General features: G+C 45.3%; 9 protein-coding genes across 11 annotated transcripts; 5 read left to right on the forward strand and 4 right to left on the reverse strand.

Annotated features, from left to right (window-relative positions):
• Positions 1 to 69: 69 nt before the first annotated feature.
• LOC128309489 (exportin-5) lies at positions 70 to 5,807 on the reverse strand. Its single transcript, XM_053045894.1, has 6 exons — positions 5,705 to 5,807; positions 5,131 to 5,381; positions 2,391 to 5,071; positions 1,953 to 2,319; positions 1,716 to 1,884; positions 70 to 1,331 (listed from the first exon to the last, which is right to left on the reverse strand). Exons 2-6 carry the CDS (start codon positions 5,247 to 5,249, stop codon positions 969 to 971), a joined length of 3,699 nt encoding a protein of 1,232 aa, XP_052901854.1. The 5' UTR covers positions 5,250 to 5,381; positions 5,705 to 5,807; the 3' UTR covers positions 70 to 968.
• A 388-nt stretch (positions 5,808 to 6,195) lies between these two features.
• Positions 6,196 to 7,440, forward strand: LOC128310040 (nucleoporin Nup37). Its single transcript, XM_053046575.1, has 2 exons — positions 6,196 to 6,410; positions 6,481 to 7,440. The coding sequence occupies exons 1-2, from the start codon at positions 6,264 to 6,266 to the stop codon at positions 7,294 to 7,296; spliced, it is 963 nt and encodes a 320-aa protein (XP_052902535.1). The 5' UTR covers positions 6,196 to 6,263; the 3' UTR covers positions 7,297 to 7,440.
• Positions 7,441 to 7,459: 19 nt separating this feature from the next.
• LOC128310043 (28S ribosomal protein S2, mitochondrial) lies at positions 7,460 to 8,612 on the forward strand. The gene is made up of 3 exons (XM_053046577.1): positions 7,460 to 7,623; positions 7,693 to 7,752; positions 7,827 to 8,612. Exons 1-3 carry the CDS (start codon positions 7,596 to 7,598, stop codon positions 8,459 to 8,461), a joined length of 723 nt encoding a protein of 240 aa, XP_052902537.1. The 5' UTR covers positions 7,460 to 7,595; the 3' UTR covers positions 8,462 to 8,612.
• LOC128310041 (uncharacterized) lies at positions 8,508 to 9,619 on the reverse strand. The gene is made up of 4 exons (XM_053046576.1): positions 9,532 to 9,619; positions 9,120 to 9,467; positions 8,937 to 9,044; positions 8,508 to 8,880 (listed from the first exon to the last, which is right to left on the reverse strand). The coding sequence occupies exons 1-4, from the start codon at positions 9,596 to 9,598 to the stop codon at positions 8,531 to 8,533; spliced, it is 873 nt and encodes a 290-aa protein (XP_052902536.1). The 5' UTR covers positions 9,599 to 9,619; the 3' UTR covers positions 8,508 to 8,530.
• A 358-nt stretch (positions 9,620 to 9,977) lies between these two features.
• Positions 9,978 to 11,979, forward strand: LOC128309321 (RNA-binding protein 28). Its single transcript, XM_053045674.1, has one exon. The coding sequence runs from the start codon at positions 10,004 to 10,006 to the stop codon at positions 11,864 to 11,866; it is 1,863 nt and encodes a 620-aa protein (XP_052901634.1). The 5' UTR covers positions 9,978 to 10,003; the 3' UTR covers positions 11,867 to 11,979.
• LOC128309322 (oxysterol-binding protein-related protein 11) lies at positions 11,938 to 13,243 on the reverse strand. Its single transcript, XM_053045675.1, has 2 exons — positions 12,954 to 13,243; positions 11,938 to 12,888 (listed from the first exon to the last, which is right to left on the reverse strand). The coding sequence occupies exons 1-2, from the start codon at positions 13,036 to 13,038 to the stop codon at positions 12,335 to 12,337; spliced, it is 639 nt and encodes a 212-aa protein (XP_052901635.1). The 5' UTR covers positions 13,039 to 13,243; the 3' UTR covers positions 11,938 to 12,334.
• A 567-nt stretch (positions 13,244 to 13,810) lies between these two features.
• On the forward strand, positions 13,811 to 20,322 carry LOC128309728 (polycomb protein suz12). Of its 2 annotated transcripts, none has more exons than XM_053046188.1 (6): positions 13,811 to 14,579; positions 14,707 to 14,753; positions 14,844 to 16,555; positions 17,186 to 17,543; positions 17,623 to 17,926; positions 18,353 to 20,322. In XM_053046188.1, the coding sequence occupies exons 1-6, from the start codon at positions 14,372 to 14,374 to the stop codon at positions 18,730 to 18,732; spliced, it is 3,009 nt and encodes a 1,002-aa protein (XP_052902148.1). In that variant the 5' UTR covers positions 13,811 to 14,371; the 3' UTR covers positions 18,733 to 20,322. The 2 variants fall into 2 exon arrangements, with proteins under 2 accessions (XP_052902148.1, XP_052902149.1); XM_053046189.1 differs by having other exon boundaries at positions 18,695 to 20,322.
• Positions 20,318 to 23,402, reverse strand: LOC128309730 (G patch domain-containing protein 1 homolog). The gene is made up of 2 exons (XM_053046190.1): positions 23,269 to 23,402; positions 20,318 to 23,207 (listed from the first exon to the last, which is right to left on the reverse strand). Exons 1-2 carry the CDS (start codon positions 23,327 to 23,329, stop codon positions 20,350 to 20,352), a joined length of 2,919 nt encoding a protein of 972 aa, XP_052902150.1. The 5' UTR covers positions 23,330 to 23,402; the 3' UTR covers positions 20,318 to 20,349.
• Positions 23,403 to 23,893: 491 nt separating this feature from the next.
• On the forward strand, positions 23,894 to 26,182 carry LOC128297698 (methyltransferase-like protein 22). Of its 2 annotated transcripts, none has more exons than XM_053033384.1 (5): positions 23,894 to 24,768; positions 24,946 to 25,293; positions 25,370 to 25,555; positions 25,621 to 25,800; positions 25,866 to 26,182. In XM_053033384.1, the coding sequence occupies exons 1-5, from the start codon at positions 24,693 to 24,695 to the stop codon at positions 26,165 to 26,167; spliced, it is 1,092 nt and encodes a 363-aa protein (XP_052889344.1). In that variant the 5' UTR covers positions 23,894 to 24,692; the 3' UTR covers positions 26,168 to 26,182. The 2 variants fall into 2 exon arrangements, with proteins under 2 accessions (XP_052889344.1, XP_052889345.1); XM_053033385.1 differs by having other exon boundaries at positions 23,894 to 24,759.
• Positions 26,183 to 26,309: the final 127 nt, after the last annotated feature.

Here is a 26,309-nt window from a genome sequence, read left to right on the forward strand (position 1 = left end):
GAAATACAAACGTACAAAGAATAGAAAGGAGAGCAAACAAAGACTATAATACACGTTGTTACAGTTACAATAATTGCTTCTTACACATTTATATTTTCCCGGTCGTTTGACGCAACTAGCGTATCATGTAATTTTATAAATATTACACATCCGTATCGATCCGAAATGCCGACACGCACTGTTCGCATCTACAATAAATGTTAGGAAAAGGGTGATCCTTACTAGTCGGATCGTGAGCAAACATGCGCGGCCCAATAGTTTTCCCCAATGACTCGTGGTTTCTACCGTATCTGATGCAGACCTAGCATTTGAATCAAACCGAACACGAATTGAAAAATGCAAATAGCATTTTAAGCACATCACTGCGAGACTCTACACGCAAACCAGTATCGTGTGTCGCGAAGGTGTACGTACACACAGCAGACCATACAATTTGCTTAGCCCCTACGCCTTTGTATAAAAATATTTAACAAACCTACGACGGAGCTCCTGTCCTGTCCTTTAGTAGCGTAATCCGTTTCAAAAACATACCTACAAACAAGCTGCGACGATATGACGATAACAGAGAAATTTAATTTCCAATTTTTACACGAAAACATGTAGCTATTTTACAACTGTTGCCCTAACTGTTGCGCTGGCAGGAAAATCAATACACGGTAACGGTAATCCAATTGAAGAAACGAAGAAAAAATAAACAAACAAATGCATTAGCGTAACATTCATCCGGTGTGCAACGGTTTTGCTTTACAATGTTGCCCTAAAACACGCCAAATGCAGAAGCGCGCTTGCACTTGCATTATTTCACGATTGACTAATAAATATAAAAAAGTACGAAGCTTAAGCTTAAATTTCTAATAAAAAATATTCACAAATCTTGAGTGTATGCTTCGGAATTCGTCGTCTTTCCCTGCCAAGTACAGCCTTTCAGATAGATTTAGATGTCCCGACTACAGCACACCGACGCGACACTAACTACGCCGGACGAATAAATGCGCCAGACCAGTTTCCTGGTTGCTTTCAATCAAATTAAATGCGCTCGTGCGATGATTGTTGGGTGGTGCCACGATCGGTGGAAGGTTCAAAATTTTCACCTCCTTGCGACCATGCTGACCAATGTTGCGCCCAATGATATTCGTTGTGATCTTCTTGAACAGGTCCTTCTTTGCCTTATCGATTTTGTTTCCTTTCGTGCTGCTGGACGATATCTTTTCGTCCAGCTTCTGTATATCGCCCGCACTCACGTTCGGGATCTGCTGCAACACTTCCAGTATGTTGGGGAACTTTGGTCGAAGTATTTCGTACGTCTGCACACCGAGCGTTATGAGCGATGTCTGAAATAGGGGTAACGATTTGTTCATTAACGTGTTCATCACAAACATTAAGGGGGGAGTAATACATTCACTAATTTAACATTCTTGTTACATTATTGTAGGTGTATTTGGTAGAGGCGCAGGTTCAACACAACAGAACCGTTACGAAATCCCATCCGATCCGTTAATCCCATGCCGTTAGGCTATGTGATAAAATAAGTCTAGTAAGCCAGAAATGGCAGGCATGCCTAAACGGTCCTAACGCCAAAAAGAAGATTGTTCTTACTCCACCGTGTGATCTCTATGGTGTCCACTGTTCAGTTAAAGTTACCATTTGGATCCCAAAAATCACCATCTCTTTCAGACAATCAGAATGTACTACCCCCTTTTCTTAAACGTCCATACCTGATTGGATTCGTGTTGACCGTGCTGTTGAAGAGCCTTCAATACCGCGATGATAATGTTAGACGCCAGTGTTTCCGTGACTAATTGTTCCGACGCTAGGAATCGTATGATTGGACCACTGAGAAATGTTGCTTTTAAGCTAGAGGTACTGTCATTCCATGAAAGAACGCTGGAATTGTAAAAGAATGGACATATTAGTAACCTCAATATATGTTTTAGACCTCACCTTCGATGTACCTTAAAACCGTCATAACGATTGAGTTGCTGGTGTATTGATTGCGTAATAATTTTCCACCCAGATCGCTGATGACCTCCGATGTCATGGCAGATTGTGCAGCGCGTGTCAGCGCTTGCGGGGTACCGTCCATACTCTGATCATCCTGATCCATGCCGCCAGCCATCGGTGCATCGGTGGCTGAATTTGCGGTCGGATCTATGGTACTACCGACCAGGGCCACCTTCAGCACATCAATGTATTCCCTAGTAAGCGTTCGATTGAGCATATCCTCCAACACTTCTTGTGTGTCGCTCACGTCCTCTCCAAGCTCGCCAGATTCGTAAAGCGACGTAATGTAGTGCCAGCGAGCAGTCAGTCTTGTCAGCACTGAAATATTAACAAAAATTATTTTAATTCGTTTCTGGCATAGAACTTTCTACCCGCGGAGGGACACTTACTGAATGGAACAAAGTGGGCAAAGATCGGCAACAGAACTGCTTCATGGAACACCGGTGGGCAGGAGTAGATAAATGGCTTAAGAAATACCCGAACAATGGTCCGGATACGAAAGTCTGGCACGTATTCCAAGCTGGCAAACACACTGCCAACGATAGCGTTTGCGATGCCGGGCAGTGCATACAGATCTCGTCCCAGCGCCGGTCCAGCAGATCCCATCATGTGGTAACAGTGCTCGAAGATGCTTGACAAAAATGTTTGCATGCGTCCGAAAGCCGTTTGTGGCATCTTCTGCGATGGATCGAGAGGATCTTGCAGCACCGGCGAAACACCGAGCAGTTGCTTTTTCTCGCTCTCCTGCATACCGTTGGCGTTTCGGAACGAGTCCGAAAACGTCTGCAGAGCGTCCGGTTTCCACAGCTCGTTGAGACAGCGCATCAGCGACAGGATGTGGGGCAATAGTGGAACAACGTGCGAGGTGGCTGGATTACGGCAGATCGGATTGCCGGACTCGGTTAATGCTACGACGAATCCACCCCGTGAGCAACGGTCCGGATCGTCTGGCCAAGAGCAACGCTTTATAACTCCCAGCACGAGACTGAGCGCGTAAGTAAGCTGCCTACGGTTGACGTTGTACGGATCCTCGATCGTGGTGGAAAACGGTTCGATGGCTGGATGGTTTAAACCGACGTACTCGATGAAGGTGTGTGCATTTTTTACAACCGGGCTCAAGATTCCACCCCAGATTGTTACGCCATCGCGTATGACTTCCGCAACGAATCCGCTTTGTCGCTCGAAGTCGCAGAAATGATTCGAAATAAGCAGCAACGCTTCCAGCAATGTCACTTGCTCCACCTTACTGAGCCGGTCCGGCTGAATGATGAGGTTCTTTACGCTCGTGTTGATCTGGTCAAATATAGGCAACAGCAGCAGCGGGTATTTGTGCGCTATTTTCACCATTAAGGCGGCCGCATGCCGACGCAAATTCTTAACCGCCACCGTACGCGAGTGTCGCGTTTCACCCGGTTCCTGAAAGACTAACGAGGCGAATATCTTCTCCAGCACACGCGGCAACAGCTGTACACCGGTCATGGCGACACAGTTAGCAGCCGTGATTTGACAGGAGGACATGCTGAGAAACACGAACAGTGAAGAAATGCAAGAGAGTAGCACCGACAGGACGAGTGGATCCGTTGTTTCCACCTTCAGACATTCCTCGAGCAGTCTTAACCCGGCCGACACTGATGGGCGCTCGGTGACCATCAGAATCCGCGATAACACTCCATCGAGCACGTTGGTAAGTGCGTCCCACTCGAGGTATACCGGATCGGTTACACTGCACGTGGTGTTACGCTCGGTTGTGGTCGTTTTTTGCAACCTTGCACTAAGCCAGTGTTCGCAGTAGGAAAACGTTACGAGTGGTGCAATCAGTGTCGCCTGACGAAAGATTTCCAAAAAATCCGTTCGACAGCGATAGAAAAACACTAGCCACTCTTCCTCGCCGTCGTAATCGAGACTTGCAAAAGTTTGCGGATGCATCGTTACTTCCGTGGGGCGCCTAAGCGGATAGTTTACCTTGATGATCTTCGGTCCGATCACTTCGATCACCTGTGGAATGTACTCAAGTACCAGATGCTCCTTGGATATTTGCTCGTGTTTTAACAGGCTCGTCCAAATCAGGGCAGCGGGATGAGCGAGGCTGTAGCTGGAGTGACGCGTGAAAATCAGTACCGTGCCTAAGAAGGTCGCCAAACAGTGCGGACGAATAGGTTGGCATTCTTCCTTGCCCCAAAGGGCCGTCATTTGCGATGCTAGCCCGGTCAGTACTGGGATGAGTTTTTTCAGGAACATATAGTAAGATTCTGTTCCGAGACGTTCGTTTTGTGTCGCTGCTTGGTAGTAATGTTCCACCGGAGCATCCTCGAACAGAAGGAGCAGCGGTTTGCGGTCTTTTAGCTGACCGCGCCTATTTGCAATCTGTCCAAGGCAATCTGCTGCAGGTTGCTGGAAATCGACGTCCGTCAGTAAAATGCATAGGATCTGTAGTAACCGGCCGTTTGCTGCCATGACGTGGTTGATCGATACCCACTCTACGAACCCGGTTAGTGTTTGCAATGCAACCTGCACGACACGACTGTGGCCGTGCGCTTTGTGCTTATCTCCAACCGAGGTTGCACTGCGGAACTCACCCACGTGGAGTTCGATTAGTCGCAGGAAAAAGTTGAATATCTCCGACATATTCACAGTCAGTGCCTGGTAAATGTCCTTCCGCCGTTGATTCGACTCGATTGTCTGCAGCAGTGCCACATCTTCGACTAATCGAAGGAACACCAGCAGCACTAGCTCCGTCTGGGCCATGCCCTGTGAGCAGGCATCGCTCAATTCCACTAGCAGCGTAGTCCATTGTTGGGGCCATTCACGTTTTATCATCTCCACGATAATCCGTGATACACCGTCCTTGATGTGAGCGAGGCTTTGATCCTGTGCTTCACCGACGCCGCCGTTTAGCAGTTTCATGGCGTTCTCCTTGATGAATATCTTCTCCTGCTGCGAGATGCTATTCCAGTTGAACTTGATCGTATGTTCCATTAGCTGCAGTCCGAAGTGACGTACGATGGGCGGATAGTTGCCGGTCACCAGTGAAAGACCCGCTTGTGCGCAAAGAGGTGAAACATCTTTGAATCTGTGAACGAACACCGCGGGTTAATACACGCAAAGCGACTACGGGCAGCAATAAAATACCTTTCACAGGCAACGTAAGCGTCCATCCTTGCCTGCTGTGTTGCTTCTGGGTCCATCGTTATCTTCACGGCACGAGCCAGCTCGTTGGCAAGTTCCACCACTTCATGGGCCATCTCCATTCCGGCCGGACTAGGATCACACACTTTTGAAACCTTTACCTTCCAGATACCGCGCTGGTTGAGCACTGGACTACAAGCGTTGGCGCACAGTGTGCACGGGACAGGAAAGTTTGGCCGCTGAACGTAGGCTCACTAGGGTTGTATTAAAGAAACAAATAAGGTTACATGTATTTCACAGGATATTACGCTGAAACGGAGGCGACTAGATCTGTAGCAACATTAGTTGTAATGACTGGTTCACTGTCTGTGTTCTAGCAAAGTTGAATGAAAATATTACGCAAATGATGCAATGTGCATTTTTCATTACAAAGGAAAACTATTCCAACGAACTCCCCACAGGGAGCTACACTTCTCGTGGTTTATGGTCAGCGCCGCGTACGAAATGCTGCCTCGAGGAGTGCATGGCCAGTGTCACGGCAGCAGTTCTGGGCCATGTTTCCTTTCCACACACTTACCGCACACTTTTCCCAACGCGGTTACACCGTCAACACTTTGTCATTTCAATCGGTTAATATTTGCTGTAGTCACGCCTGTTGAAATAGGAACAATAATCGTGAAAAATGCAGTGGGAACAATTTTGGTAAACGCGGTCTCGCGCTGCGAAATCTTCTTCTTCTTTTTCGAGCCTGCTCAAAGCAAACGACATCAGTGGTCGGAGCTCGAACTTCAACCTTGACAGGAGCCGTTTGTCGAGCAGCAATCCGCCAGATATAAATTCAATTTGTTTTATTGGACCCCAATAGGAACGGAAATGTGTTGAAACGACAGGAAAGGAGCTATTTTACATTCCAGTATTTGATTTAGTTGAATTGAAATTGTAAAACAATATTGGTTGAATTTAAATTTTGTTTCCAGACTTCAGACAATTTTTCGAAGAACTACAATTACCTTGGGCAAGATTGACACACGAGGGCTGATGTCAAAAAGACCGGCATTGCGCGGAATATTGTTTTGTTTGAGTGCTTCCCTTTTTGTACGGAATACGGATATTTCGTTTGAATAAAAGCATCCAATATGGACACGAAAGGATCTCCACCAACTCACACCGTTTCACTGCCGGAGCAAATCATCACTTTCGAACTATCGTCCTACGAATGGTCGCAGAATCTGTTGTGCATTGCGCTGATGGACAAGCTGGTGCTTGGCAGTGTACGCTTTCCAGTAAGAATGTTTACATTTCCTTCCCTTCGCTGTTGGTGCGAATATTGTGTCTCAACTTTATGCTTTTTAGGAAGAAAACGAAAATGAATCCTTCGAATGGAAACAATTGAAAGAGATCCACCACAAAAGTCGGCCGCATTCGGTAGCGTTTGCTCCAGAAACTTCACTCGCCGTGGTTCCCAAGAAGGTTGTAATAGCTAGCGCTGGATCGGATTATAAAATTCGTATCTTCCAAAGCGACCTGGACCAACAGGATACCGTGCAACTGTTGGAAGGCCATCGGTCCTACGTAAATCACGTAAGCTGGGATCCGGACGGTGAATTCTTGGCATCTTGCAGCGATGATAACAGTTGTGTATTGTGGAAATGTAAGGAAGATTATTGCCAGGGTCCTAGTTTTTTCTTCGGTTCTGCCGTTCTGTCTGCCAAATGGCATCCGGAGGAATCAGGACATCTTTTAATCGCGGAAAAATGTGGCGTAGTACACCTGTACAAGGTGCATCTGAAAACATCGATGCTGTCGGTAGAAACGGACACAAATCCGCTCAGCTACGCTGACTGGAATTTAAGCAACTCGGCGTACGTCGTGGCAATGGCCCGGGGTAATGTTTTCTTCTGGGATTTGAAAAATTCCAGCTGGCCTATCGAAAACAAACCGCTGCATGACGAGTGTGGTCAAATAGTGAAATTTTCTCCTCACTCCGAACATGTAGTTGCTAGCATTGGCAAACCGAACGCAACGCTGAAAGTAATACACATGAAAAACAAGCTGCCCCAAATTGAAGCTAAACTGCTACTGTATGGAGGTCTTTGCTGGCATTATCAATTACCGTACGTTTTGGCCGCTTCCGATCGAACGTTATGCTTCTGGAAGGTGTTAATTTAGAATGATGTATTTTGTATAATTTGAATTCCATCTTGCGTGAGCATTTTTGCCGAAGTGCGAAACCACTCGTTTGTACTAAAACTACGTTCTTTATATAAACCTTAAGTCGAAGTTGATTGCTGTCAAAGAAACGAAATAAAAATACATGTCAATAAACAGCACGCGCACAGAACTTTGCTGCTCTTATCCAAAACAATTCGATCGAAACGGGAATTTCTTCGTGTTTTTTTGGATTGAACTCATTTCGTTTGTAAGCTGGACTAGCGCCTTCAAGAGTATATACTTATTACGCTAGAAACATGCTTCTGCGAAGAGTTTTCGCCGCCGGTAAGTTCAGAAGCAGCGGGCCCATTGCACCGGTATATTACGTCATGATTTTTTGTTATTTTATTGCAGGTATTCCACGGTCGTTGTCCACTGCTACGATGCCTGAACAGTTGGTCACAGCGGAAAGAGGTTTGTGTGAGACAAATCAATCGTTTTCCTATTGATACACATCAATCTGTTTTCTGTGTTTGCCTCTCGAACAGCGACCGACGTGTTACACCATCCGGATTATTTTGATGTTCATAAGCTTTTCACTGTTGAAGATTTGTTTAAAGCTCGAGTTCACCTGGGACACAAGGAAGGCACGCTGAACGACAACATGAAAGGATATTTGTACGGAAGCCGTTTGGGCCATTGTATTATCGATCTGGATAAAACGGTGGAATATCTACGCACCGCCTTGAACGTAGCCGCCCATATTGCATATCGGGATGGAATTATTTTATTCTTCAATCGAAACGCACTCAACGCACACAGAGTGGAACAAACGGCTAGAGACTGTGGTGAATTTGCGCATACGCGCTATTGGCGAGGCGGTGTGTTTACCAACGCTAAGGTTCAGTTTGGAGCCGTGACGCGTTTGCCAGATTTGTGTATATTTTTAAACACCATGAACAACGTTCTTGATATGCACACGGCCGTGCGTGATGCAGCCAAGATGAATATTCCAACGATCGGAATCGTTGATACAAATTGCAATCCAAATCTGATCACTTATCCCGTACCCGGAAACGATGATACTCCGGCCGCGATCGAGTTGTACTGCAAACTGTTCAAAAAAGCCATTCTTGTGGGAAAGGAGAAACGAAAGGCGGACGCCGCAAACGGAACGCAGTGAAGAAACAAATTTGTTATTAACCGACTAAGTAGATTAAAAGATAGCATTTAAAGAGAAAAATCTAGCACATCAAAATGCGTCTTCTTTATTACTGGCATTTCCCTCCCATTCTAGGGTTTCAAACTGCACCTCGTTGGTACTTTCATCAATATAGGCGAGAACACATAGTTTATTCACCACCACCGAAAGGCGACAAACACGAATCAAATACTTAGCGTCTAGTTTTTGGCTCATGCCATCCTTTAGTACGTGTACCATATGTGATGCGTGGAAATACATTGGATCGCCCGGATATAGCAAAAAATCACACCCAAACGCATCTCCAGTCGTTATGAATCCTCCTTCCTGCCAGAGCGATGCAAAGATGCGATATTTCACGTGCTCTTCAGTACTCAAATCTAGCGAACACTCTGAAAAGCCTTTACAACCAAAACATTACAAAGACGCGAAAGATTACGCGAGTGATCATGCTTACCAAGCGCGACAGGATGTTTCGTTGGAATCTGTACCATTGTATCAAACTTCTCTTTCATTATCCTTTCCCTTTCATCGCTGACCAATTGCTCAGCGTCCAGCCTGATGTCTACAAAGAAACAAAAAAAAAAAAAAGGAAATCAGAAACAGGCCTCTTTTGGAGGAAATAGTTTCTAAGGTTTACCTTCCTCTTTCACTCCTGATTTGAGCAATTTTTTACGCTTGCCTTCTATAATCTTTGGTAAATGTTTTTGGAATGCTTCAAGTCGCTTCTCAATTGCTGGCATGCGTAATTCTTCCTTCTGTCGCTCAACCATACTGGCGTATACGTGTGTTTCCTCATCAGAGGGTGGCCGTTGCAATGCGCTATTTTGATCCACCAGCCGTATAATTTCTTTCTCTAAAAGTAATTTCAGTTCCCATCTGGATAAAGCAGCAGGCATGCCTTGTTGGTTTACATTCCTTGGATGGGAGACGGGAACACCGATTAGATTACCGACGATCCGACATTCAAATCGAAGTTTTAGATAGTCTACAAGGAAGAGGGATAGTAACCAATGTTAATGTTCATTAGAGAGGTAGAGAAGAGGATTTACCTTCGGAATCAAATATTAAGCCACGACCGTGCATGTAATTCACTGCAATCCGGCTCATTTCGTGCATAAACGCTCGTGCAACCAACACAATTTGTTTACACATTTAGTACATGTGATCATGAACAAGGTGTGACCGAATTGACCGGTTCAAATTTTGGTTCCACAATTTTTAGCTTCTAGATTATTTATTTGATTAAATATTAAAAAATCATAGTTTAGTTCAATAATTATAATAATTTATTAATAAATTGGAATTGAAGTTAAAGTTTTTGATTTCCGAGCGCATATCTTCTTTGTACCCACCTTTGGCATGTAATCGAAGGCCGGCGGTTTGACAATTGAGAGAACAAAACAAACTTGCCCACAACGTGTTTCTATTGCTGGTTCCGAAAGAGAAGGCGACTGGCGTCTCTTCATAATTTAATCAATACTGGTAGTGGTTGTATACTGGTAGTGTTGTTTGAAAGTGATAATGGAAAGTTCGGAAAACCACACATCCGGCAAATTCAGCAAAAATGAACTTCGCAAGCGCAGTCGCACGTACCTTCACCGGCAGTGTCGCATCATCATTCGTAACCTATCGTACAAAATCACGGAAGACATGCTGCGCAGTGAATTCGAACGGTTTGGCAACCTCGAGGAAGTTAATATTCTTAAGCGAGAGGATGGAAAGCTGGTTGGCTGTGCGTTCCTGCAGTTTTCCCAGCGAGAAGAGTCTGACCGGGCCATTAAGGAGATGGATAGTCAGATTTTCATGGGAAGGAAGGTAGAGGTTCATTATGCTAAAGATAAGGCGGACTATTCCAGGATAAAAAGAGAGAAAATCAAACAGGAAAATGCTGTTAAAACTGAAGACGATGATGATGTTCAAGTTAAGAATGAGGATGATGATGATGACGATGAGGAGGAGGAGGACGACGAGGATGACGAGGACGACGACACCGACGACGATGATGAAAACGAGGAAGATGACATTGACGAGGATGATGAGGATGTGGATGAAAAACCTCCGAAAGAGTTAAAATCCACCATTAAAAGAGAGAAACAGCACAACGAAGTTGAGGAAGAACGCGAAGTGTTTGTGAAGAATCTACCATACGAGGTGGATGCAAGCGAATTGATGGAAATAATGTCCCAGTTTGGCAAAGTGGAGAAAGCTCTAATCAACAAGGAGCGCATATCGGGACACTCGAAAGGAACAGCGTTTGTAATATTCAGGCGGAGTGATTCAGCTCAACTCAGCTGTCGTCAAAGTCTCAAGCTGAGAGTGCACGACCAGTACGTCGAAATTATGCCAGCGCTGCGCAAGGCCGACATCATGAATCGTGAGAAGGTGAAACAGGCGAAAGATTCACGAAATCTGTACCTTCTCAAGGAAGGATTGATAATGGCCGGCTCACCCGCAGCAAAAGAAGTATCAAAGGGAGACATGGCACAAAGACTGCGCTTAGAACAGCGCAGCAACGAGATGCTAAAGAACTTTAACCGGTTTGTATCACGGGAGCGGCTAACCATACACAACCTTCCACAGAGCTACACGAATGAGGAGCTGCGTAAAATGATACAAAAAAACACGTCATGCAAACCGAAGGAATGTCGCGTGATGCAAGAAAATCGCCCATCGTTCGGTAATGCAATGGGAAAATCGCGCGGTTATGGGTTTGTTTCGTTTGCAAAGCACGAAATAGCGCTGGAAGTGCTACGAAAGCTCAACAACAATCCGGCCATTTTCGGAAAGAACAGTAGACCCATCGTTTCGTTCAGTATTGAAGATCGAAACGTTTACAACATTAGACAGAAACGGTTGGAAAAATCACGTATCAATAATCCTACCTACCAGAAGAAAATGGAACAGGTGAAAGCGAAACGGTTGCAAAAAGTGCAGTCCCGAAAGGAAGCGCGACGCGAAGCGCTAGAACAGTTGGCTGTGGCCCCGGTTAAACTGTTGCAAAAGCTTAACTCTAAGGCGAGGGTCGTTGACTTGGCTCAGAAAAAGAAACAGCGCAAACGTGACGTCGAAAAAACACCGTTCGCGGGAGAGTTAGCGCAGGAAGGCAAGAAGGGCATCCGATCGACCCGTAAGATATCCCTCCAGGCCAAAACACACTTGAAGCGTATTAACCAGGAGCGCAAGGAAGAGAAAAAGAAGCGCACCAAGCAGGAACATGCGCGGAATCGGAAGGCCAAGGAGGGTGTGAAAAAGGTGAAACCGAAGATGAACATTAGCGAGTTGAAAAAGGAAGATGCGTTCTTCAAAGAGGCGATCGGGAAGTACAAAAACATGATCAGTCAAGCAAACAAACAACCGTTACGAAGCAAATGGTACAGTGAATAGTTCCGAACAAGCGTTGTACATTTGGTGCAAACTGATTTTTCTGTAAAGGGCAATGAAAAGTACACAATAAATGGTTGAACAACTGAATCTATCGATCCAGAACTATTATTGTGAGAATTGCTTATCGAACAAGTAACTACGACCTACGAGAATGTAACTACAACAATTCACGAACTGTATTTCTTACATAAGTATGTAACACATTGCACAATTAGTTATATTCCTTCAGTTTGTGTTCGTTACATCCATATTCGAGGCGTTTATATTATTGGAAACAATCCGACTCGTTGCGTGCAAACCGGTTAACTGCCCGTCCTTTATCCGGAGACTTTATCCGAAAAAAAAATAATACGGTTTGGGAAAGAACAATTTAGCTGCTTCGCCCTAAACTATTGTTCCGGAGATTCCGTCCACCTTCTTTCAGTAAGAATTTCTATTACACCCATCACGGGACAAGGGACGCTTGGGCTAGAAACTTTGCTCCAGTCTTGAGTCTGGTACTAGCTCCTGATGTCTTTGCAACAGGCCCAGACACTGTAGCAAACAGTGCGTACTAGCGGCGGACAGAGCCTTCATCATGAGCAGATCCGGATCCGTGCTCGAAAGCGGACCGTTCAAATTTTCGATAGCACGTGCGAGTGCGGCATTGCTGAGTTCCGTCTGTTGCAACTGTTGCCTAGCGGCACCGAACGCATCGTGCGCTGCTAGCTGATCGCGCGGTGGAAGCGCCGTTCCTGTAGAATTCGAATGACTTTCAACCACCGCTCGTAGTCCATCTACCCATTCCTGACGGGCTCGAGCATCTACAGCCCGCAACTTCAGCATATCTCCGGAGGCGCAGTTGACGGTGAAAGTTTTAGAGTCTTCATCGCTTGGACAGATCACGGCACCGGCTAGGTGTACCTGCCCGCGTGGAGCACTACCGACGATGTGGGTGTTTGAATCTTCTCCGGCCGGTTCACACAGATAGTAGCTTAGCAGTCCGCCCTGCGCATCCACACTAAACCAACGATACTGCCAGCCTGCAAACAATTTATATCGCTTTAATGAATTTGCAACGAACCGCTGACGACTTGATTAGTGCTACCTTTCACTACGTTTGTGTACTTATACAGCTGACCGCTGAGTTGTTGGCGATTCATGCTCAGCACTTTGTTTAAGTTGGATTCCATTCTCGGCACACTAACTCCACTCACTGATCTGTACGATTTAAGACGGACTTGCGATGTAGGGACTTCGAGGATTCTATGAACAATCCCCTGATGCACCGAATTGCAAATCGGTAGCTAAAAGTTTACAAATGCAATCAATCCGATAGGAATGTGATGACAGCACTGAACAAGATTATTAAATGATAGACGAAGGGTGCTTCATGCTTTAGTACCGTTTTATTATTGCAACAAACAAGGCATCCAATTTTGGAAAGTGTTCGTCGGCTGAGTAAAATTAACGAAAATACTTGCTCCACCACTAGCCATTCCCAGAATTTCAATGTTTTAAAGCACAATAATTTAGTACAAAACCGGTGGTTCGGTACAGGGTAGTCCTGAATGAATAATTCCAAGAACGGCGTTTGAAAAATCTAAACAAAGCCCACAACAATTAAAATGTTTCCTTCCATTGTTTTAATAAGTTCACAATTGCCACTTGATGTGGGAGTGCATTTTCCGTGGCTGACCAGTTTAATTTCGCCATCGGTTGCAGCCACCTTGAACAGCCTGCTGTCATTTGCTGGATAGGGTTTTTGTACTAAAAAGTTCTAAGCGTCACCCACTGTCAAGCACAGCCTTTTTGAGCGGGTAGGTAATGCAGATTACCGTAATATTCTAGGCAGACTCCGCAAGGAATCTGAAAAATACGCTTACGCTCATCTATCCGCTTGCTTCGCTTTCGAAAGCATTTCATCGCTCGAGAACGAACGGTAATGGTGCCATTCGTAGCACTGTGAACGTCAGAGAGTGAAATTCTTCGGGATGCGTGATGGTACAGTGTGCTTTGCTGTGCAGCACCGTGAAGAAGCGTAACAAAGTGTTCTGTGCCTGCTGTTGCTGCCGCTGCGTTCTCCGTGTTCCCTTTTGCGGGAAAAAGCACGCCCTGCTAGCCGTGGGCAATTATCAAACCTTTAGCGAATATTAGTGTAATATCTTGTATAAGCGGCAAGGAGGAAAGTAATCCGTATGGATAAAAAAGTCCCACAAGAGAAAACGGGAATATCGCCCATAGATAAAGCACAGCAGGCTTCAGAATAGGATGTGCTGATTAGTGTGAGTGAGACAGCAGGTGTTGAAAATCCCATACGCTCTCAGCGGAAGGCAAGCCGTGTATTTGTGACACTTTTGCGTGAGTGTGTGCGTGCGTGCCTCAACATACAGCACTATTGTTTTGCTTGGCTACTTGCTGGATGGTAAATAATAGCAACGAAACAAAATTCGTCCGCCTACCGTGTAGCGTGGCTACCGGTTCCAGAAAAATTGTTCAATCCGACGGCGTACAGACAACGGAACAATGGAAAAACAGGCTAGGAAGCACGCAGACGTTTTGCCGACTGGCAGTAGCAACACTCCGTCGTCCTCGAGCTGCAGCAGCAGTAGCAGCAAAACCAGAAAGAACAATCCACTGAAGAAGAAAGAAAAGGACGCGGAAGTAATGAGCAGACCAGCACGAAACGAGATGTTAAATGCTGATCACGAGGCTTTCATGCAAGCTTTTGAAAGTGAGTTTTTTTTATCTAAATTCATACCCAACGAAACATTCCACTTGTCTGAAGCTGTGAATTATGAGTCCACGAATCGATGCAGAAACTAACTTAAGCCATAAATTTGTTTATTTTGCTTTTTTAGAACCGACGCAAATCTATCGATTTCTTCGCACGAGGAATGTTCTTAAGGTGAGCAGTCGAATACTATCCAAGTGATGCTTGAAGGCTATTGGTATCCATTGAAATTACTAATCTTTTCTATTTCAATCATCTTGCCAGCCAATATTTCTGTACCGCAATCTGACCTATATGCGTAATCGCATGTCCCGATCTCACAAATCCCGCCAGTCTTTCAAAATCGACTCGATGCTTGCACAAAAGATGACCAAACTGCGCGGGGGAAAACCTAACAATATAACCATGTCCGACGGTTACTTGACGCTGTTTTTTCTTGGATTTTTCGACGAACGGAATCAGTCGATGAGGAACGGTGCTGACAGCAACGGGATCGTACTACCATTGAAAAGCTCATTCACCGAGGAAGCGCATGACGATGGCGAGAACGGTTCGGAATATGGTCGCAAATGTGTACAGGTCGAGACGAACTTGCTGAAGATAGCCCACACCAAACGTAAAGATATGATGGCCACACAAATGCAGCTGACGGTCGGTAAGTCGCAGGTGTTGGTCAACCCGAATAATGACCAGCATTCGATTGCTAGTAGCAGTAGCAGCGGTGGTCTTGGTGTGGATGATAAACCCCCGATCGTGAGCATACCGACAGATTCGTTTAACACCAATAGCTTTTCGAATACTGTGACTGGTCCTCAGGTGTCTTTTATTCTGCGCTTCCGCGTGCAGTACATGGTTCCGAGCTCGATTGCGAACGGTTCCAACGAACAACAATATCTGACGAATGGGACCGTAAGTGACGGAGAGGAACCGTCCGCTAAACGACAGAAGCTTCACGGTTGCAGCAAAATGTACAGTACAGAATTGACACTGTTCGATAAGTACGGTCGCTGCCTACTCAAAGATGCCGACTACGAGCTGACGGTCCGGGAAATCATATCACATCAAAAGTCGGTCGCTGTGAAGTATGGGTCACCGATGAAGAACCGCTACTGGACTAGTTATGCCGATGCGTGCGAGAAAATGGACTATATGCCTTCGGATGACTGTAGCAAAAGTGACACCGTACCACCGACCAGTGAAGATTTTATTGATCGCTATGAAGAGATGATCAAACCCATGCTCAAAGTTCGGCTGCAGTGGACCAAAGAACCTCCGCTCGGTTTCGCAACTGCCGGTGCCGAGATCAAGCTGGAGAACGGGTATAGCGATAAGGAGAACCACAAACCACCGTCCCCGTCGGCGACGGACTCGTTCAAGAAAGGACTGAATATCAACATTAACAATAACAGCATTCTAACGCCAGCGGCGGCAGCTGGCCATCTAGATGACGTCGAGCAATCGTTGAGCGAGGACAATGATGCGGAAGATTCATCGACGAACGACGTTAATGCGGATTTGGCTCTTGTGTCTGCTAGCATGAGTATGTCAAAGAGCGTGAACGATGCAAAGTGTGTGGTCTATCACTTCATGCACAATAACTACTCGCGCCAGAAGACGGAGAATATGGACGGATTTACCTGCCCGTGGTGTTGCTTAAGCTGCGGCATGCTTTACTCACTGCTGAAACATCTGAAGCTATGCCATGCACGGTTTAATTTCAACTACGTGCCCATCCCGGAAGGTGCTCGTATCGATGTGACGATCAACGAGTTGTACGATGGGTCGTACAATGGATCACCGCATGATTTGCTCGGACCCTCGACAGCTTACACGGTGCGTGACCCGTTACGCCGGACGGTTGTTACCAACTTGCTCGTCTGTCGACCCCGACGACCGAAGCCGAGTCTTGCGGAATTTATCGATAACGATGAAAACGAATTCGATAGCCAGCGACCGTACATTACCGGTCACAGTAGGTAAGTGAAAAGAAAAATAATTACGATGAAGATAAAACAGACATAACAGACATTAAGGGAAAACCCAGATTATAGTTTCGAATCGGCATAAAAATTGGGTCGATCAATTAAAAGTTCCTTTCTCGAGATTTTCAATACGTTTCTGTGCAAGGATTTCTTGATTACAGGGTTTTGAGATTGATTAGTGAAGTTGGGGAGTCGTTTTAGGAATTTCTGTTAAATTGTTGAAACCTTTAAATTGTCGAATGAATCGATTCTGTGTAAAGTTTCTCAACGAACACACCTTTGGAATGCTGTTTTATTGATAGATATGTCAGTGGAGAATGCTTTTGTGCAGGATGATATCCAGTTTAAAATATGAGACAGATTCCCCATTTCTTGTGCATATTGGGAACCACTGCAAAAGAATCCAAAAATGGCGCCGTCTTTCACACAAGAAATCGAAACGCTCCAATCGAAACATGCCAATCTTCATTGGGTTTGCTTTTGAGTGTATTTGTCGCATATCCTTTGTGAGTTCTGAGCACAAGAGAACGCTTGTCTGACTTTCGTGGAATTCAAACAAATACTTTATGCCACGCGGTGGCCGGTAAGCAGAAGAACAAATGATAAAACTGCTCTTTCTGTCAGAATGTATCATCACACCATGACCTGCCTGCCGGTGTATCCTAGAGAGCTCGATATCGATTCGGAGGGCGAAAGTGATCCGCTTTGGCTGCAACAGAAAACCATGCAGATGATCGACGAGTTTACCGACGTGAACGAGGGCGAAAAGGAACTGATGAAGATGTGGAATCTGCACGTGATGAAGTACGGTTACGTTGGCGATTGCCAGATACCGGTCGCGCTGGAAATGTTCATCGATCTCCGTGGGCGCGAACTGATGGCGCGTAATCTGTACCGCAACTTTGTGCTGCACATGTGCTCGATGTTTGACTTCGGGTTGGTGTCGGCCGACGTCATGCAGCGCATCATTCGAAAACTACGGGTAAGCAAAACAAAGATTGCGCTAATCGCGGAATCGAAGGAATTATTAATCATCACCTCCCTATTTATTGTGATTGTAGAAAATTCCGGCAAATGACACGGAACTACAACAGACGGTAAAACAAGCGAGAACCGAGCAGATGAACTACTGGAACAATGTGACCGTGCACAAGCAACAGACGGTCAAGACGGAGCTCAGAAATGGCAACGGTGAGCGCACTGCCGGTACAGGCGCTGGCACGTCCATCTCGGGTAGTTCGTCGTACCATCAACACCACAAGTCTGGCCATGGTGGCAGTGGTAGCGGTCCGTCAAACACCGGCGATGGACAGCAGCGCAAAGTTAAGCCTACGATCACGCCAGCGAAAAACACGGATCCTGGAGGTTGGTAATCGTTTCCATCAGTAAACACAGTTTCCGAAAGGAAGCTTTTGCAATATCCAGATTTTATTCCTTTCGCAAAATTATCCGCTAGACGGGCAGCTTCTAGGCAAGGATCGTTGAAGTAACGATCTACCGAATGTTTATATCTCCTCCCTCTTTGGTTACTGTACATGTTTGGTTTTGTTGGGTTTTATTGTTTTACTTTTACATACAATTCGTTTGCGCTTTCTTGTTTGCTTCTGGTTTACTAACTTTTGTTTCTCTTTTTCCTTTTTTTTCTTTTTCTTTCCATTATATTTTTTGTGTTTTCATATTTATGTTTGCCATTCTCACAACCGTTTTCGCGGCCTTTTTGCACTACTGCGCTTCACATTATTGGTTCTCGTTCGATGTGTAATAATTGTCGCCGGTTGTGCATAATGATAGCCATACTACCAAGACGCCGTCGAAGTGCTGGTATCATGGAAAAGGGGGGCATGTCCACCCCACCGGCCAACGGCAAAACCGGTGGCTCCGTTTCGCAATCATCATCGAGCAAGACCACTAATGGACCTTCACATTCCACTGGCACGATGGCGAAGCCACCACCATTGGGTTCAGGGAAAGCATCCTCATCATCTGCCACCGTGGGCAGGAAATCATCAACCGCTACTAAATCCACTGCCTCGCCTTCCGCCTCATCCAGCACCACCCAGAACAAACACAACCATACCCATCCGACGGCAACATTTTCCGCTATAATGACCCGAAGAAAATCTCTTTCTTTAGGTTCGCATCTTCTGCTCCGAAAGCGATCCCTCAACTGATGCTGGCTCTAATTGCGGGCTGTGGAACACACTTGCAGCGAGTTGGTGGGTGAAGTACATGAAGTAACTAACAAAAGCACGGAAGCGAAACGCAAGGGCGAGCTGTCGAACGCGTATATTTTAAACGAATGTACATTTAGGGCTTGTGAACGACGCAGCACACAGTGTGTGGGATTGCACGAAAATTCGTAGTTGTCGTTGGGATAGCATATTTTTATACATACGTACTAGCCATGTAAGGAAAACAGCAGTTTAGAAAAGCGTAAAGTGAAAAAACAAGCTTTATTCCGGGGGCGAAGAAAAGTAACTGAAAACAGAATATTCTGAACAGTAGATAATTGTCAGGCGAAAATGGATTCTTTTTACAATGAGCTCTGAAAGTGGCAAAAGACAAAGATGCAAAATTGCAGCCAGACCGACGAATGAACTTAACGGTCAAACACCGTGTGTCGGGATAAACCAGTGAAACACAGGCAAAAAAGGAAGACGGATGTTTCGTTCCAGCACACAACTCAGCTTCTTCTTTATACATGAACTATAATAATATTAGGCACAGCGGATATAAAAAACAAACAAACGAACTCTTACATGCAGGAACATTTCTCGGGAAAGTAGTGAAAGTAATGAAAGAAAGCTATATGATGTAGTTAAGGCATAGTATAGTGTCTTTGTGAGGAGTTGCGACATCGTGTGGTAGACTAAAGCATAATTGCATATATACCTCGGAAGGATGCGGGACAGATGTTTTGCTACCGTTGCGACATTGTTCTCCCTTCGTTGACTTTTTCTCCCACTAGCCATTAATTTATGTCTCGTTGTCTATGGTAAAACAAAATGATTGTCGAATGGCGTGGACAATGTGTGGAAAGCGAATAGATTGTCCTAAGCGCACTAAGGAATGGGAGGAAGGTCGTGTTCTCAGGCTCCAATCACTGCCATTTGTCTGACAACTAACTCCTCCCTTGAACTCGGCAACTATGACTGACTGTAAAAGCTAGGAGCTGTTCAATAATCCAAAAACGGAATGCACCGATTGTTTAGTTTGCTAAATTGTTTTTGATTCCATAATATCTTTCATTCATATATTTTGCACATAGTTTGGGCTACATCGGAATGATATCATATGCGCTGGAAGCAGGCATTTGCATTTTTCTAATTTTGTCTCGTTCTCGCATACCGTAATATGATAGATTTTGTTGGGCGTAACGAGAGACGTGCCTGAAATGGTTTATTTCGGAACTTATGTATACAAAAATGTAGTCAGATATTTAGTTCTCTTCGTTCTAGGTAAGGCCGAATGCTTAAGGTCGGCATTATAGAAAACTGTTCTCACGCTTTTTTTAATGGCTATATTTTTTATGACAATCCTGTCACAATATGCAATTGTTTTTTTGTCTCAATATGTACAAGCAAAATTAGTAAACGGAAAAAGGCACTAATAGAGGAGAGGGATTGTAGTTTCTTTTGCGAAATATAGTACTATGCGTTTTACGTTTCCCTTTGATTAGCGCCCTGCCACTGTTTTTAGTGTCGAATTTAAACAAAGACGCAATAAAAAGAAGAATTTAGACAAACAATATTGAAATTAAAACGCGGCTTTATTCAAATTGTATCTCATTAATGTTTACTTTTATGCTTATGACTACTCTTCTTTTTGTCCTTTTTGTGTTTGGCTTTTGATTTGCTTTTGTGGTGCTGATGATGTTTATGTTTTTTCTTTTTCTTCGGCTTCCCTGCAGACGACGTTTCTTTTTCGATCCAAACTTCGTTCGTTTTCTCCGGTACCTTACGAGCGGCAAAAATGTGCAGCGATCCCGAAGGTTTGTCGGGATTGTCCGTATTCTTTAGTGAAGGCAGCTTGGGACCATAATATTCTGAGCGATCCGAATCGGATGCACTGTCCTGTTCCGAATCGCTTGATGAACCAGAACCCTTGTTTGCTTCATCATGTACAGCATTGTTACGCTTTTCGGTATCAGCAGCTAGTGGAGGGTCTTGCGATTTAGAGGAAGTTTGTAATATACCATCCTGCTTGGAAGAACCTTCATCGGCACCATTTGATGGTTTTTTGTATTCGAACAAATTTTTGAAAATACCACGTGGTGGAGAATTGTTGCGCAATATGTTCATCTGACTGGCGGGCTTTATCGCCACAAAGCTGTCGACCATTTTAAGCTTTTCCTCATCCGTTAGCGCATTCTGTCCGGCTGATGATTTATCGTCCGATTTGGAACGATGCATTTGTTCTTCGTTCTGTGTCTCTTCGTCCTCTTCGTCGCTGCTACAAAAGATGGACTTGAAAAGATCTCGTTTTTCTTCCGGTTTTTTGTTGGTTGCCTCGAGAACTTTAACTTCTAGCTCGCTTCGTTTCTTCTCTGGCCGTTGCGACACCACACGGGAAGATTGTGCCGAAGGCAGTTTCGATTGGTTGTCCGTAACGTCATCGTTGGACTGATCAACCGGTGGCGCGAACGAGGAATTATCGTTGGAGAAAAATTCTTTCGAAGAAATTCGTAGACTTGCAGTTCTCGAATTGCCAATTTTATCGACTGGCGTAGCAGTAGGTGGCTGCGGTTGCTTTCCATCCTGCGGTGCGTTGGGTATCATGGTGGGCGTCACAAAATCGCGCCTATTAGTTACGGGAGCCTCCAGATAGTCGAATACGGAAAATTTTCCCTTTTCCTTGCGTCGTTTTTCCGCATCGCCGGGTTCGTCTACCATCATGCCGCCAAACGGTTCTGGAACGTTGAACCGTTTGCAGATATCCTTGTGCGGTTTCCACATAACGCGAGAGCGCTGCATACGAATTTCACGCCCTTTTCCCGGTTCCCCATCGGCGGGGATAGTTTCATTTGCTATCAGACTCGAAGCCGTCACGAACCGTTCCGACATAAGCCCGTCCAACGGACGATACATACGTTCGGCTTGCATGAATTCCTTCAGCTCACGTTCGCGATCCCAGGCTGAAAGATTTAACGGTTGTAACGATTCGAGGTACTGTTCTCGGGTTAGGTAGCGTTCCGTAGGTTGAAAGGCAAGAAACTGTTCATAACGCTCCTGCTTTTCGGGCAACGCAATGAACGGTTTGAAGCCTTCCTTCGTAGAACCGACGTATTGTCGCTGCAAAACACTCGGTTGTTGCACTAAACCGGATGGATTTACCGGTATTGATGCTTTCTGCGAACTGTTTTCACCAATCTCGTGGTCCTCTTTTTTCGTCGCCGGTGGTGCTTCTTCGTTCATAACCTCTCGGCTAACAAAGCTGGTACTTTGTTTGTTCAGCTTCTCCATCCACGAATTACTGACGATGGGCTTTTCCCCTAAGATAGCTCCCCGTTCCTTCGGGTCGAGATCGTGTCTACCGAGACCTTTGATTTTGTGCTCATTTTCCTGTTGTATTTTTTTCGCACGACCCTCATCGATAGGATCAAAGCGAGATCTACGTTCTTCCCAATTTCGTGGCTTAAAGCCACCCGGCACATCCACACGAAACACCCGTTTCGCTAATTTCCGTGCACTATTGGCAGGACAGAAACCCTCCAGTGTGTTTGCTTCGCTGCCAGACTTTTTCGCCTCAATGGCCCGTTTCGATTTGGTTCTATCTTCCAGCGAAAAATCGTACCGTGTCATATCGTCCCGGGCGTACACATCCAGATCGTCATCGTCTTCTAGTGCGCCTATACCGAAAGCTTGTCCGCGAATAGAAAGCTTCTTGTTGTTTCTGTCGACCACTTCGAGTGTATCAAACAGCCGAAACGCTTTAGACGTCCCGCCACGATCCAACCCACTGTAGCCTAATCCGAAGGTATTATCCTTCAGAGCTGCTACCAAGGGATCAAAATCATCCGGAGCAAACGTTATTTCGTAATCACTCTCCGAGCTATCAGTTCCGTCGTCTCCATCGTCTTCTGTGGCAATGTTTTGCTCCGTTCGACCCGGTATTTCGCAGCCGTACATTTTCATAATATACTGCTCTTTACTGGTTCGTTCGTTGGCCCGTTTTTTCTCGCCCTTCGTTTGTCGTTCACCGATTCCTTGGCCTTCGCGCCAGCCCATTTTCTTAAGAATTTTGACGGCCGTCTTTTCCTTGGCCGGTTCGAGTAGCGAACGCAACACTGGCTGACCGGGTATGGGACCTTTGGAAACACTTAACTCAAGCCTGCGTTTGTTTGACCGAGCGCTGGCACTGTTGTGTGCAAAATCTTCTTTCGCCTGTACACGCTGTGGCGCAATTCCAAACTCGCCCAAGTCCTCCTCGTCCATAAAATCCATCGGGTTTTGTTGCCGAGCCATGGAGGATTTCTCTGTCCGAGAGCTTTTAAACTCGGTTGGTTTCCAGCCTTCCTCGGAACCAACGGTGTTCCAGTAGCCCGCCGAAAATCCTCCCGTAAAAGCCCCATGAAAACGACGCTTTCCATTGCTATCCAGCACGATTTGATCTTCCACCGTGATGGGCTTTTTCGATGGTACCGCATCTGCAATAGTGATACCGATTAGCATGGAGGGGCAGACACCAACCAATGCATTCTTGCTTACCTTCTTCAAAAGCTGGCAGAGCCGTTCCATATCTACAAAGTGTTTCTTCGTCTTCGTCCATTTATAACGAATGGATAAACTATTTTTGTTATACACCAATTGAGCGCGTAAAATCCACCGTAAATCGAGCGTAATCACCAACTTTGGTTTGTTTACAAACCAATACGGCACTCGATATCTGTCAAAAGCCCAAGGTTAATAGAGTACGAAGAAATCTCCCCAGGTATGTAAAGTCGTCAGTTTTTGGTTTGGTTTATTTACAGTTTTGCAAAAAGAGTGTACAAAGTTGTGTGTTTCTTTACTACAGCAAACAAAACTTATTTTCCAATTGTTAGATAATCTTTGTTGTCGGTCTAACCAAAAGCATCGCAAGTTTATCTGCATATTTGCTGCTCCTGAATCATCGGGTGCCTTTGTTTACATCTGATGCCAGACACCGTCGAAGTTGTTGTCTCGACGATCCGTACACCGGAATCGCGATCAGCTGTTTGCGAACGGTAAAATGCTATTTATAACGCTGTGAGGGTACGTGTTGTGTGGCCCGGTAATCCCCAGCATAAACGTGAACTGCTACCGTATTGCCTTTTAACCTAGACCTTTTGGCATACATTTTTCAGGTGCAGATGGCACGCGTGACCTCGGCTAACAGCGGGGAATGTTTCCGGCACCTGGAGCAGCTGGACTTTTCAGTTTGATTCATAACACTTGGCACTGGTCGGTTCGTTCCATTCTAACTACCATGGAATATGATCTGCGTCGTCGTTATAGCAACGCAGACTGCAGTGTCTAGCCGATGTAAAAATAACGATTGAAATCACGTGCAGCTTTCCCTTTCGCTTGGATCAAGAATAGAATGCCAACATTTCGTTGTTGATCACATGGAACAGCACCCGCCCTGAAGCTTTTGCTACTCCACTCGTTGTGGGGAATATTTCGTTTCTTTCACGGAGACGATAAAAGCACGCTGCCTACATGGCGTGAAACTGTGTAGGAGCTATTAAAACAAACAAGCCACAATACGAATTCTAGACAGTGGTTGTGAGCGGCAAATTATTTATACACAGCATAACCGCTCAGTCGGGGCGCTTTTGTTGTTATATACCGTCCCGTTTCGGTTTCTACGAAGCGAAGAACCCACCCGACGATCGCGACGGTCAATCAGCCAGCCACGCTGTGTTCTAATATTGTCGTCAGTTGAGGTTGGGCGTGATCGCGAAACACGTTTGTGATTTTATTCACAATTTTGGCACGGCACAGAAGTTCTCACCTAAAACACATTCCGCGTCAAAGATTTCATCATTTGTGCTTAGTGTGGTTGTCACTGGTTTCAAATCCAATAGATGCTTGACATTCCTCTGGTACTTTAGTGTATCGAATATTAGTTACGGTTAAAAGGGACGGACAAAACGGTGCAAAATTTAACGATGTCCGATGTACTCGAGGTGACATCAGAGCTGTACGCGGAGGCAGAATTCTGCAGCACAGATACGGGTAATGGTAGTGAGTATGATGAGACTTTCTTGTATCGCTTCACACGCCTAGAATGCCACTTAGATGCTGCTTTATGCATATGATTCGTGAATCTTGCCTGTATTTCATAACTTTTCTTATACTTCTTTCGATGTTACTGTCTTCTGCACTTTTGTTCCGTATTCTGAATGGTATGCCGTTGTGTAGATGCCATTTCTAAATTTACCTTTGTGTATCCAAATCGTCACGACACTGACGCAAACGGTACGCAAACGGGTACGCAGACGAATGGCATGGACAAACGGAATGGTCAGCCAGACCAAGCCGGTACCAAAAAGACACCAAGCATCAAAGACTCCGAAGAGGAAAGCTGTCTTGAAGAAGAATCGTACGAATCGGAATATGACGAGAGTGTGTGCGACGAGGAGGATTTTGAATCGGAAAGCGATTGTTGCGATGCATCGGAACAGCAGCAAACAAACCTACCAGCAGTCAAGCTGGATAAAGACGGCGATTCGGATGTAGAACGACCACGAAAAGGAGCAATCGAAATAGGTATGGGGAGTATTTATTAACGGATTTGTGAATATGAATTCGTTTCTCTTACTTTTTTTTGTAATATTCTCATTAGAACATCGCAAATCAACCCGGCTAGATTTGGTTGGATTGCAGATATGGCGTGGCGCGCTATTGTTAGCCGATTACATTATGCACAACGAGCGGAAATTTAAGAATGCCCATATCCTTGAACTTGGCTCTGGAGTCGGCCTTACAAGCATAGTTGCCAGCATGTATGCACGAGAGGTTATTTGCACGGGTACGCTTAGAAAGAGCGATTGCACCAAAGTTTCAAATAACGAATGGTTTAATTAATGTTTCCAGATATCGATATCGAAGGACTGCTAGATCTGATACGTGGTAATGTGCAAAGAAATGTCCATCTTTCGAACCCACACTGCCGAGTGCACGTAAATGAACTAGACTTCAAGGTTAGCTACCAGGACTATCCACGTGAGCTTAAAGATAAGCTCCAACACGTGCAGTATGTGGTTGCGGCCGACGGTAAGCAGTCTTGTCTTGTGGCAGAAGGCTTCATTTCATTACTTACTTTGTAATTTTACGCACAGTGATCTACGACGATGATATTACCGAAGCGTTTGTACGGACCATTGTTAGCCTGCTGTTGGAACTGCCGAAGCTGAAAGCGATCTACATCGCGCTCGAGAAGCGTTACGTATTTACGCTCGAGGATATGGATTCGGTTGCACCGTGTTACGACTATTTTCTGCGATACTTTGAAAAACGCAACAGTCGGTTTGGCGTTAACCGCTGGAAGCTGATCAATGTGTGTATGAACTTTCCGCACTATTTCGATTACGATAAGGTGAAGGATTTGGTGTTGTTGAAGATATGCCACGCCAGCAAATGACATGGTTGCTTGTGATTATCAGATAAATAAATAAGCACTTGTTACTAGATTTAAAACGAACATATATGCGTGTTTTTGAATGATTCCGACCATTGTCGGATCGTTTCACACGTCACACCCTGTATGTAATAACCGTTGACAT

Source organism: Anopheles moucheti, chromosome 2 (genome assembly GCF_943734755.1).
Source record: "Anopheles moucheti chromosome 2, idAnoMoucSN_F20_07, whole genome shotgun sequence".
Classification (NCBI taxonomy): Eukaryota; Metazoa; Arthropoda; class Insecta; order Diptera; family Culicidae; genus Anopheles; species Anopheles moucheti.

Excerpts from the sequence above, each read along its gene's own strand:
- LOC128310043 (XM_053046577.1), top strand. The coding sequence starts at position 7,596 with ATGCTTCTGCGAAGAGTTTTCGCCGCCG. Across the intron at positions 7,624-7,692 it reads GCGAAGAGTTTTCGCCGCCG|GTATTCCACGGTCGTTGTCC; the intron begins GTAAGTTCAGAA and ends ATTTTATTGCAG. Across the intron at positions 7,753-7,826 it reads GTTGGTCACAGCGGAAAGAG|CGACCGACGTGTTACACCAT; the intron begins GTTTGTGTGAGA and ends CCTCTCGAACAG.
- LOC128309728 (XM_053046188.1), top strand. The coding sequence starts at position 14,372 with ATGGAAAAACAGGCTAGGAAGCACGCAGACGTTTTGCCGACTGGCAGT. Across the intron at positions 14,754-14,843 it reads GCACGAGGAATGTTCTTAAG|CCAATATTTCTGTACCGCAA; the intron begins GTGAGCAGTCGA and ends TCATCTTGCCAG. Across the intron at positions 17,544-17,622 it reads GCATCATTCGAAAACTACGG|AAAATTCCGGCAAATGACAC; the intron begins GTAAGCAAAACA and ends TTGTGATTGTAG.
- LOC128309321 (XM_053045674.1), top strand. The coding sequence starts at position 10,004 with ATGGAAAGTTCGGAAAACCACACATCCGGCAAATTCAGCAAAAATGAA.
- LOC128309322 (XM_053045675.1), bottom strand. The coding sequence starts at position 13,038 with ATGGAATCCAACTTAAACAAAGTGCTGAGCATGAATCGCCAACAACTC. Across the intron at positions 12,889-12,953 it reads GTACACAAACGTAGTGAAAG|GCTGGCAGTATCGTTGGTTT; the intron begins GTAGCACTAATC and ends AATTGTTTGCAG.
- LOC128309730 (XM_053046190.1), bottom strand. The coding sequence starts at position 23,329 with ATGGACGAAGACGAAGAAACACTTTGTAGATATGGAACGGCTCTGCCA. Across the intron at positions 23,208-23,268 it reads TCTGCCAGCTTTTGAAGAAG|ATGCGGTACCATCGAAAAAG; the intron begins GTAAGCAAGAAT and ends TCACTATTGCAG.
- LOC128310040 (XM_053046575.1), top strand. The coding sequence starts at position 6,264 with ATGGACACGAAAGGATCTCCACCAACTCACACCGTTTCACTGCCGGAG. Across the intron at positions 6,411-6,480 it reads TTGGCAGTGTACGCTTTCCA|GAAGAAAACGAAAATGAATC; the intron begins GTAAGAATGTTT and ends TATGCTTTTTAG.
- LOC128309489 (XM_053045894.1), bottom strand. The coding sequence starts at position 5,249 with ATGGAGATGGCCCATGAAGTGGTGGAACTTGCCAACGAGCTGGCTCGT. Across the intron at positions 5,072-5,130 it reads GCTTACGTTGCCTGTGAAAG|ATTCAAAGATGTTTCACCTC; the intron begins GTATTTTATTGC and ends GTTCGTTCACAG. Across the intron at positions 1,885-1,952 it reads ATCGTTATGACGGTTTTAAG|CGTTCTTTCATGGAATGACA; the intron begins GTACATCGAAGG and ends TTACAATTCCAG.
- LOC128310041 (XM_053046576.1), bottom strand. The coding sequence starts at position 9,598 with ATGCACGAAATGAGCCGGATTGCAGTGAATTACATGCACGGTCGTGGC. Across the intron at positions 9,468-9,531 it reads CTTAATATTTGATTCCGAAG|ACTATCTAAAACTTCGATTT; the intron begins GTAAATCCTCTT and ends TCTTCCTTGTAG. Across the intron at positions 8,881-8,936 it reads GAAACATCCTGTCGCGCTTG|GCTTTTCAGAGTGTTCGCTA; the intron begins GTAAGCATGATC and ends TTGGTTGTAAAG.
- LOC128297698 (XM_053033384.1), top strand. The coding sequence starts at position 24,693 with ATGTCCGATGTACTCGAGGTGACATCAGAGCTGTACGCGGAGGCAGAA. Across the intron at positions 24,769-24,945 it reads CACAGATACGGGTAATGGTA|ATGCCATTTCTAAATTTACC; the intron begins GTGAGTATGATG and ends GCCGTTGTGTAG. Across the intron at positions 25,556-25,620 it reads ACGAGAGGTTATTTGCACGG|ATATCGATATCGAAGGACTG; the intron begins GTACGCTTAGAA and ends TAATGTTTCCAG.